This window comes from Microtus oregoni, unplaced genomic scaffold (assembly GCF_018167655.1).
Source record: "Microtus oregoni isolate MIOR12 unplaced genomic scaffold, Mior012 000013F_ref0000133, whole genome shotgun sequence".
Classification (NCBI taxonomy): domain Eukaryota; kingdom Metazoa; phylum Chordata; class Mammalia; order Rodentia; family Cricetidae; genus Microtus; species Microtus oregoni.
The window spans coordinates 6,558,430-6,569,965 of record NW_024543072.1 but is presented as its reverse complement, the minus strand read 5'-3'; the positions used below and the strand labels follow the sequence as shown (position 1 = coordinate 6,569,965).

The following is an 11,536-nucleotide window of genomic DNA, read 5'->3' as shown; positions in this document are numbered from 1 at the left end:
AGCTAATGACTTGCAAACAAATAAACAATTAACTCCTTAAGCTGCTGGCTGGGCAACTGTTCATTGAATTGCTAAAACTTTCTAAAACAGGATTTTAATTAGTGACATTCAAAACCCAGCCCCCAAGTCAACAAAGCTATAAGGTGAACTGCTGGAGGAGCCCAGCTCTGCACACGTGGGGCAGGAGCCCTCCAGCTCTGCACGACCCAAAAGAGGATGTCTCCCAGCCTTCGGGAAGGTGCTCAGCTCAGGGAAACCAAGCCCTCATCCTGCTCCTTCACAATTGAGAGCATTTTAGGACTGGACCAGAAAAAAGATTGCGTACCATCAATAAGACCCCACAGACCGTGGGCAGACACCTGCGGCGATTCAGGTATGCTACAACTTAATTTTTAAGTTCATCTGCCTTTTAGTTTGCCCTTTATTTCGCACAACATAGAGTTAGAAGCTACGTTTTCCTTCTGTTCTATAAATACAAAAAGCCCCTACGGGACCGTAAGCGAATAGAGTGTCTGCCGTAGATGGGAAGAGATGTTAGTTCACTCGCGGAAAGAGCTAACATCTGCTTCAGAAGACCCTCTGTATGTTTGACACATCAGGCAATCTAACTCTCTTCTCTCTGAAAAAGAAATGGTAGAGTCCAACATGTTCTCTGTCACCACACACTGAGTTTCGTTTCTTTGCTTTTCTTCCTTCCTACCTTCCTTTCCTTTCTTTCTTCCTTTCTTGTCTCTCTCTCTCTCTCTCTCTCTCTCTCTCTCTCTCTTTCTCTCTCCTTTTGTGGGTGATGGGAGAGGCTGTTCTTTTGTGAAATCCTGAAGAATTCTCTAGAAAAATTCAAAATAAGTTACTGAAATGACCTTTTCCCAGATTTATGGAACACAGGCAATCTAAGATGGAGTTAATTCTTCTGATTTTAGAGAAATGTGGCAACGCATGCCTACATGCCCCGGATCTTCCCAGCGAGATCTCATGTCCTTGTCCCCTGGATCACCCAATGCCAGAAGAGAGGGCTTCGAAATACGAAAATTATGTTTCAGCCTCAGAAACACTCTCTTTGAAAAGGGAGTTGAGTTGGTACAGAGGACGAAGACCAAGAACTGCTTTTACCCAAAGTCAGGTGGGAAGATTTTTCACCCAACAGGGATAGCACACGGCTGTAACTGCTGCGCTGGTGAGCAACAGCCATTCACTTCCGGACCCCGGTGCCGGAGGTCATCAGTGAAACAATTGTAACAGTCTCTGGGTTTTCAAATTTTAAAAAATGCATTCAAGTTAACTGCCCGAGTTTAAGAGCGCTGTTTTTGTCTGCACAGAGGAAAGCCCAGTTCTGGTGCCATATGGACTGTTACCCCGTTAAAGAATCCCTTCCTTATCCTAGGTTGAAGTATTGGAAGATGTCTTCAGAGTGAACTGCTATCCTGGCATTGACATCAGAGAGGACTTAGCTCAGAAGCTGAATCTAGAGGAAGACAGAATCCAGGTAATTTGCAAGCACAGTTACTACCTGTGATGGTAATACAGCAATGTGTCTGAGAACTATTTTTATTTTCCCTTGATTTTAGATTTGGTTCCAAAATCGCCGGGCAAAGCTGAAAAGGTCCCGTAGAGAATCACAATTTCTAATGGCAAAAAAAGCCATCAACACAGATCTGAAATAGCCAAAAAATTACACGTGTGAGCTTCTCTTTCAATTGCAGAACACAAGGAACCAACGGAAATACCAAGTATTTAAAATGTTACCATTTCTTTCCTGTACCTAATCTGAAATTGTCATTCCTTCTGAAAGTATTGCAAAATAAGTATGATTCTAGCATAGTACATATTATAACTGGACATTTTTAGTTATTATGAAGAAACCTTTCCTATATATTTTAATAAATTTTTTTAGAAATGATAGCTATTTTAATATACTTTTCTTTGAGAATTTTGTAGATGTATATAATATATATTAATCATATCCATCCCTTCTCCTTCCCCTAACACTTCTCAGGTGCACCCCATTCTCCCCACTTCCTCCCAACTTCAACACTAACAACAATATTTCCAAACGAGTAAAGCTAATCTAATAAATTAGTATGTGCACTAAAATCACTAAGCTCATACACAAACTAAGTGCTCCCACAGACGGGATGCGACTAACAAAGTATTTTAAAAGCAGAGCAATAAAAAAAAAGGGGGTCCAATTATTTCAATTAGTTTCTTTTCATCTTGAGACGCAGTTATACATATCTATATCATAGGGTAAGTTGTGAACCTTCTGTTGATTTCTGGCCGTGTGTTCAAACAAGTCCTTACAGCACACCAATTTCAAGGTTTTTGTTTGTTTGGTTTTAAGTCATCATGACAAAGTACAGATCTAAGACCCTCAGCTCTCCTATTCCCATCACTGTATTATACTGCCAAAAAGAATCAAGCTGCAGGGCTGGTGAGACAGTCCACAAGGTAGAGATACTTGCTGCCATGCCTGGAGGCCCAGGCTCCATGAGTCTCCCAGATCCCACAGGATAGAAAGAGAAAATCAATACTTGAAAGTGGTTTTCTGATCTCCACACATGCACCATGTGCCTGCGCAAACACACACACATGCACACCACACGTGTGTACTCACGTGCGTCCGTCCACACCATGAATAAATAAGTGTGACTTTAGCCATTTAAAAGTGAGTAAGTTTGCAGATTAGATGCGAATTTTAAGCAGCTTTCAGGTTCGTTTGCTGTGCTCTTCTTTTGTTGTTTTAAGTGACAGGGATGGTCTTGTTGTTTCTGTGTCCAATCACTACATGCCTTGGTATCACGCTGCATTGACTGGCTTTTTGGATGTGCCCTGACACAGCTCCTGGAAATAACCAGGGCACTTTCTGTGGACAAACCATACCTGCCACCCGAAGATAAAGTGAGGAGAGACGTGACAATTAGGGAGTCCTCTCCTCTGTTAAAAACTAACAAGCAAACGAACAAAAATCCCTAGGTATTTGTCTCCCGGTTAATGAAAAAAACCTGTGGGTAGGTTTTTGTTTAGTTTTGAAACGTTGGTTTGAATGCTCCAATTCTGTCCAATGCTAGTGAGATTTCAGTTTTCTACACCTGAACTGAATTTTCCTTTTTCTTTCCTATCTCCCCTATCCCTCCGTCCATCCTATTTCCCTGTGAACACCAGAGTAAAGGTTCTTACTGAACCTATCAAATCCATTACCACTACACAGTTTTTTTCTGGGATATTTACCTATTTATTGAAAGACAGCTTGTTGTTATTTATGCGTTTGACTCAGAACTTTGTCAAATAATTTACTGGCAGCACATTTGGGGCAGAGAGCTCTGTTTCCCAACTATTGATCAGCAATAAACTGCTCATTCTTCCCCACTGTCGCCAAGACAGGGAAGGAGGAGGAAAGGCCTGTCACTAGGAAGGCCTGGGGTTAAAGGGTTTCTGAGGAGAACTGGGCCCCTCCTGCCAGCAAAAGGAACCACTGCCATTAGTAAAGAGTTCGTGCAGCCCTTATGAAGCACATCCGCCAACATTTCTCCACCGGTAGTTCTCTTTCTTCTCCACTGGGCTCCTATGAAAACGTTGAATTTGATGGTTGGAAGCTAACAAGAGCAGAAGGAGGGGGGCGTGTGTCATGTAATAGAAATAAGCTTTTATTTCATTTTGTAAACAATACTGCCAAAGTGGAAGCCACTTCAAGTCTTATCCTTCAGAGATAACCACCGTTAAATATGTTATAAATCTTATATATCATTAAAAAATTGTTAGCTTTTTGTTGGTTGTGCTATTGTTTATTCGATATGGTCATAACTTGCAGTATCTTGTCATGCCAGAATTACTGTTTTCTCCTTAGTATCTGCTTAGTTTGTAAGATTTCAAGTCTTGAACAGAGAAACTACTCTACTTACTAATATTTGAGCATTTTTGAATTAGTGTGTTTCGCGAATTTTGATTTCAAACCAAAGCCACAGTTTGTCTGTAATTAAAACCAAGCTCATAAAGAGGGTGAGGAGTCTGTAAAAGAGTCTACAACCAAGAAGATGAAGCAGCTCCGCAGACACTGCTCAGCAATCTTCAGAGGGGTATGGGAAAGCTGGTGCCTCTAGAAGTCCAATGAGGAAGGGCGCCGTGGCTAGGCAGCACGTCTTCACCGCTGCATTACCCAGCACAACCTTGTAGCGTTGACTCCTGGGTCCTAAAACTCAGCCTGGCTTACAACTAAGGTAAGTTCTGTGTGACCCATGGCGTTATGTTTTTATAACTGAAATAATAGTGCAGCCTCACAATAATTACAAAGGATATAATTAGCGTTGGGCTCACAAGGAGAGCACTCACCTCGCCTGCATAAAACCCCCAACTCCAGCACCACAGAAAAAGGATTACAATTATAATTGAAATAAATAATATTTAGATGTCAGAAAAAATTAAGACAGTTTGCATTGTTGAAAATAACTGTAAATGTCATATAGCCATTTATTTTTAAATATTAATTACAATACCACTCCTATTATGATTCTTATGAGACAAAATTGTATTATATAAGAATATTCAAGAAGAAGGCCAGCACACGAGAACAGCACTGTATTGCCCTTAAAATCGTTTTCAGGGGGCTGGAGAGATGGCTCAGAGGTTAAAGAGCACTGGCTGCTCTTCCAGGGGTCCTGAGTTCAATTCCCAGCAACCACATGGTGGCTCACAACCATCTGTACTGACATCTGGTGCCCGCCTCTGGCATGCGGGCAGAGGCAGAATGTTGTATACATAATAAATAAATAAATCTTTAAAAAAATCGTTTTCAAAAACCTGAAAGATAATGACTGATCTTATTTGAGGAACTAATGACTCAGGTAATGTAATTTAATGGAATTAAAATTACCAAAATTTGTAAAGAACATAATGACATTCAGGGGGAGACTGGAAGTTAACTTTAAGGGAGGGAGAAAACAAGCAAAATGCAAAGCTAGGGTAGAATTCTTTCCCCTGAGCTCAGGGAAATCCTTAATCCACAGCTTATCTCTGCTGCGGGTAATTCCAGGCCTTTGTCTCCATTAATGCCCAGGACAAGGTGAACAGTAGCAGCAAATCAAACTAATGCAGTCAGGCTAATACCTGCAGAGTCTCTATTATCTGCCGTCTACCCAAATGAAGTTATTTGGTCTCCTGTAATGGCGTTTGTCTCTGCTAAAGCCAGCTAGACAAAGCCCATCGGTAAAGGGTTCTGGTGGGAACAATGGTTGTGTGTGCCGGTGGTCAGCTCTGGAGTTAATCAGTGTTAATAGCAGCTTCCCCCACTGGTGTCTTATCGCACATCGCACAAATAACATAGCCCTCCCATTACCAAGCCAGCACACAGCACCGCCGGGGACTCTGAAGTGGGGCGAGTGAGCTCGCCGGTTTACGTGAAGTGAGGCCCAAGTTACTGAGTCAATCAACGACTTTCTGAGTCTGTTCTAGCCCCAAATGAGTGGTTTAGCCTAGCGCTCTCTTCCTATCTCTTGTTGCACCCACACAGGACAACGGAGGCAAATCCAGTGACTCTCACTGAGACCCCAACCCTGTGAGGCTCACCCCCTTCCAATTTCCTCTTTCATTCTTCATTCTCACCCTTCAGTGCTAATTGACCTTGGCAGGCGTGGTGGTATCAACAAGCTTTATTGATTGAGTCCCACAAATGAACCCCTCACAAAAGAACTCTGGAAACTAAAAGGTTTACTGCTATCTTCTGTTATAAAATCACTAATGTTGAGGAACCAAACCACCTGCTTCTGTTCTCCAGGATGTCTGTCTCATAGGATGGCTGATGCGGCCATCTGCTTAACAGACATGTATGACAAGGTAATTTCAGTAAATCGAATGACAATGGAGGTTGTATCCTGTTGTCCTGTTTGCCACATTGAAAACTAACAAATAGGGAATCGAGGGGCAGCTCAGCTGTTAAAGGTCCATGCTGCAGTAAACATGAAAATCAGTGGGGAGGCACTTGACTGCAACCCCATTGTTGCTTGGGCTTTGGGGTAGGAGCTGAAACAGGCAGACTAGCTGAACTGGTGAACCTCAGGTTCAATGAGAAAACCACCTTCTGAAGCCAAGGTGAAAGGGCCAGTGATTTGGCTCACTCGATAGAGGCACCTCCCACCAAGCCAGAAAACTTAAGTTTGATCCCTGGGACACATTTGGTAGAAGAGAAGGTAATCCCACAAGTTGTCCCCTGGGGACGGACACACAAACATCATGGCATGCACACACAGGCCCACACACATACACCGGCCTACGTGCATACACATACAAACAGCTAAATAAATAAAAGGGGGTTTGGGTTTTTGTTTGTTTGTTGTTTTTCAAGACAGGGTTTCTCTGTAGCTTTGGAGCCTGTGCTAGAACTAGTTCTTTAGACCAGGCTGGCCTCGAGTGTGATGGCACCCACAGAGATCCACTTGCCTCTGCCTTCCACGTGCTGGGATTAAAGGCATGCGCTACCGCCGCTCAGCATAAATAAAAGTTTTTTTTTTAAAGGTAAAGGACAATTGAGGACTAGGATGATGTGTATCCCTTGCTTCTACACACGCATGTACACACAAACACCACACACATGTGTACACACAACTAGCAAAAACCATGAGCCTGAGCCTGGCTTCTTCAGTCAAACGCCAGCTGATCCATGGACTTGGAAGGAAGTTTTCAACCTTTCAGTTTTGGGCGTTATAAAGTTAGCACTGTAGTGCCTCTGGAGGTGTGCTGGAGTCTCCACTTCATGTGGAGTAAGCATCTGTTGACTCAGGTTTTCAGTATCTCTGAAAACTTGCCTTTTAGTTTTATGACCACCCTAATTCCAAGAATTCCTATGTAAGACCCAATTCCAGTGTGATTTTGATGGTGGAGTCTTTGGAACCCAGCCTGAAAGAACAAAACAAACCTATCTTTACAGAAGTAAACAGATGACTTAGTCAAGTTGGTATTGAAATTAACTATCATAGTATAGTAAAAATGGCGACATGGTTTACTTTTTTAAATAATGGATTTGTAGTATATAAATTCTATCTCAAAAGAGATTTTTCTGCAATTTAGGGGACTGCACTCAAGGGCTTCAAGCAAATGAGACCAACATTCTACTGCTGAGCAAATCCTTAGCCCTTTGATTAGAGAGATAGATAATAGATAGATAGATATTTTTTAAGTTTTTTAAGATACTAAAAAGAGACTTGTAGGGCTGGAGAGATGGCTCAGTGGTTAAGAGCATTGCCTGCTCTTCCAAAGGTCCTGAGTTCAATTCCCAGCAACCACATGGTGGCTCACAGCCATCTTTAAAGAGGTCTGGTGCCCTCTTCTGGCCTGCAGACATGCACACAGACAGAATATTATATACACAATAAATAAATAAATATTTAAAAAAAAAAAGAGACTTGTAGATGGGAGAACTGAATACAGAGGACTGGGCAGTGCTCCTGGGACAGAAAGGGGTGGCGAGGGAGGGAGAGATGCCCTTAGAGACTGCACAGCAGAGGGGAAGGAACCGGAACCAGAAAAAGAGTATGTATGTGATTGTGCTGGTTTTCTTGTTATCATGTCTGTACTGCAGTGATATATTGGAAGTGAGCAGACACGAGTTGACTTCATACTTTTAAATGGATTGAGTGTGTGTGTGTGGGGGGGGAGCTTTTTATATCACGCCTGCAACATTTATACTCAATAGCTACAAAATGTATTACATTAAGTCTCACATAGGCAGATTAATTTCATTGATTAGCGAGAGTGTCTCGCTATGAAGACGAAATGACATCGTGTCAATGCCTCTTCCCAGCACAACTTGACAGGTGTGTGATGAATTTGTAAGGGAATTGATAGGGACTGGGCTATGACTCAGGGGTGGAACTCTTGCCTGGCGTCCAAGAGAACTCAGGTTCAGTCTCCAGTACTTTGAAGCCCCTCCCTCACCACAAAATCGGTAGGGAACGAGGTAGAGAACAACTGAATAGCAGGAGCCCATTGTGCGTCGAGAGAACACGCCTGCTCTGTGTGATTTAAGCCCGCGACATCTTGTGCTGCTTGTGAGAAACGTGACATCAATTGTTGCCGCTGTCCCTCCCCTGTGGACGCCCCACATTATCTGGGTGTGTTCATCACGGTTGCTAGTTGATGGCAGTGATGTCTCCTTGCTGAAGGCGTAAGTCACAAACAATGCCACACCAATTCGGGGTTATGATTATTAGGGTGGTATTTATTTAAAGGGGAAAAAACTTACAGATCACTGTCCCAGGCAACAGCCCTCTATGCAACCAGGAAAGGAGTCTAGTCGCAGGCGGAGCAGGAAGTGAAGAGAGAGAGGAGAGGGAAGTGGCCGCTTTTTTAAAGGGAGAGAAACCACGCCCCAGTGGGCTGGTACCTCAGCGGTGATAGGCTGGAGGAGTGGGAGGACCTCCCGCAACACCTTGCAACTTTTTTTTTTTTTTTGCAAACTCAATTTAATTTAAAAACAAAAAGTTTCTTCAACCATTTTAAATCTTTCTATTAAATAACTCCTGAGAGAAGGGGGAAAACTAAACCAACATTCGTAAATTGCAGGGCTGGGAAGAGCTCAGTCAATGAAGGACTTACTTGCTACACATGCATGAAGACCCAAGTTCAGATTTTTAGCAACCCAGTCTCACTCCTACAATTGAAACACTAGGGAAGCCAAGACAGGAAGCTCCTTGAAGTTCTGAGGATAGCCAGTTTACTCTAATAGCAAGCTCCAGGTTCAGTGAGAGAATCTGTCTCAGGAATGAAGTGGGGGAGCCAGGCTCACCCAGTAAAAGCACTTGCCACCAAGCCTTATAACCTGATCTTAACCCCCGGAATCTGCATGATAAGAGAAAATCTATTCCAGCACGTTGGCCCCTGACACCCACACCTTTGTCATGGTACTTAAATATGCAGTCTCTCTATATAGATTTTTCTCAAATATATATATTTGAAAATAAGATTGAAAGCAATTGAAGAGAACACCTTTGACCCCCCTCATACATGGATATATATATATACACACACACACATGCACAAAAAAAAGAAAATAAAAGAATGTCTAAAATTAGTGATAATAAAATATGTACAAAAAGTTGTGAAATATATAAAGCAGTGATACAGGAAGAAAAGTATGGCTGTAGCACATACATCATTGAAAAAACTAAAGCTATGTAACTTAAACCTAAGCAGTTAAGAGAGAATTATAGAAAGTACAAGTAACAAATATGAACAGGAATGGAAATGATAAAGATGAGATTAAAAAGAGCACATGGGAGCTGGTGTTTAGCACACGCCTGTGTACCCAACATTTGGGAAGTGGCAGCAGGATGGCCCTCCACAAACAGAAGGCTAGCATCAACTGCATAACCAAGTTGACTGTAGACTGGGCTACATGAGACCTTGTCTCAAAAACAAAGCAAAGTAACAACAACGAAGAGTGGGTAGAACTATTTTCCAGGCCTTAAACAAATTTTTAAAAACTCCCAAGGGAGCTAGGGACCTGGCTCAGGGGTTAGGACAACTCGCTGCTCTTGCAGAGGACCCTGAGTTCAGGTCCCAGCACCCACATGGCAGCTCATATGGGTCTGTAAGAGCAGTTCCAGGGAATTCCAGGTTCTCTTCTGACCTCCACAGAGACTGGTGTGCAAGTGGGACATATGCATACATGCAAGCAAATCCTCATACACATAAAATAAAAATAAATAACTTTTTAAAACTCCAGAATTGCAAAGTTTGATTTGTTTAGAGCTAATTGGGTTTTGTTTGTTGCTTGATTCTGTTGCTATTATTTGACACTTGGTCTGTGTAACCCTGACTGGACTAGAACCACACCTAGAAATAGAAATTTTGAATAATAATTTTTTTTCAAGACAGGGTTTCTCTGTGTAACAGCCCTGGTTGTCCTGGAACTCACTTTGTAGACTAGGCTGGCCTTGAACTCACAGAGATCTGCCAGCCTCTGCCTCCTGAGTGCTGGGATTAGAGGCATGTGCCACCTCTACCTGACTGAATCTCCAATTTAAACATTTTAAAGTTTTAAGTTTTAGCAAACACTCCATAAATTGTTCTGGAATATTGAAAAGGAAGGCAAGCTGCTAAATTATTTAATGCAACAAGAAAGCAAATCTTACCCATAACTGGTGAATATTGATGCAAAAATACCAAATAAAATATTAGCTAACATAACCCAACACCACTGTAACAAAATGACACAGTATGATCAAATAGGCTTATTCCAGGAATACAAGATTGGCTCAGTACCAGGAAATGTACCAATTGTATACCGTATCAGTATACTTATAGGAAGAACTCATGGACTGATCTCCATGGATTCTTGCCAATCTAGAATAAAGCCCACTTAATTAAAAATAAAGCTAAGCCAGGTGGTGGTGGCACTTGGAAGGTAGAGGAGGGTGGATCTCTGTGTGTTTGAGGTCACCCTGGTCTGTAGAGTGAGTTCCAAGACATCCAAGGCTACACACAGAGAAACCCAGTCTCCAAACACCAATAATAATAAGCACTCACCAGCACTCAGAAGGCAGAGGTGTACATATTTCTGCAAGTTAGAGACCAGCCTGGTCTACATAGCAAGTTCCAGAACAGCCAGGGCTACATAGTGATCTCTGGTCTCAAACAAACATTCAAAGGCAGGGGAAATAGCTAGAGGTAAACCTATCATATACCTATCAACAAATTTAGTGAAACAGAAATTGGTGATACTGCTGGTAGTGGTGGCGCACGCCTTTAATCCCAGCACTTGGGAGGCAGAGGCAAGCAGATCTCAGTGAGTTCGAGGCCAGCCTGGTCTACCAAGTGAGTTCCAGGCTAGCCAGGATTGTTAAACAGAGAAACAACAACAACAAATACTGCAAGGAGAAACGAATTAATTATTACAACTGGAGACTTAAGTAGTCATGGGAACGCGTAAAAATGATGACTTACTCAGAACGAAACACCACCAAACATAGCTGTCACTCCTACAGTACCAAAGCAGAGTACACCACCAAACATAGCTCTCATTTCTATGGTAACAGAGCAGAGTACACCTTCACTTGTGAGTACTGGGGGTTGAGGGTGCCAGGGTATCAAACCCAGCATCTCATGCAAGACAGAAAAATGCTTCCTACCCCTGAGTGAGACTTCTCCCCCAACCCACACATGTATGTTATCTCAAGTACGTGTATTCTGGGTACTAAAATGTCACAAACTGATAAAGTTACCAAATATGTTTTCTGAGCAGAATGGAATTAAACCAACATAACTCAGCAAGTTTCAAGTATTCAAGCCCTGCACATTCCAAAGAACCTGGCCCTTGTAAGCCTGTTAGGAGATATCTTTGAGCCCTTGCTATATCCTGCCTGATAAAAGTACTTTTGTATTCCTGGGTCTTGGGTCAGGCTAGATAAGTTATGCAAACTATTTAACTTAAGGTGGTGATTTAGACCGCACTGTACCAGGGTTATAAGTAGGGGGGTTATCTGACACCTGAGTGACGAAGGTTAACCACAAGGGTAGGCCCTGCCCATGTGACCAACCCTGCCTCCTGAGT

The 11,536-nt window shown here is 42.4% G+C and overlaps 1 protein-coding gene across 1 annotated transcript; it reads left to right on the top strand.

Moving 5' to 3' along the window:
* The first annotated feature begins 216 nt into the window (after window positions 1-216).
* Window positions 217-1,661, top strand: Hesx1 (HESX homeobox 1). Its single transcript, XM_041663016.1, has 4 exons — window positions 217-373; window positions 921-1,120; window positions 1,382-1,483; window positions 1,566-1,661. Exons 1-4 carry the CDS (start codon window positions 217-219, stop codon window positions 1,659-1,661), a joined length of 555 nt encoding a protein of 184 aa, XP_041518950.1.
* The last annotated feature ends 9,875 nt before the right edge of the window (window positions 1,662-11,536 follow it).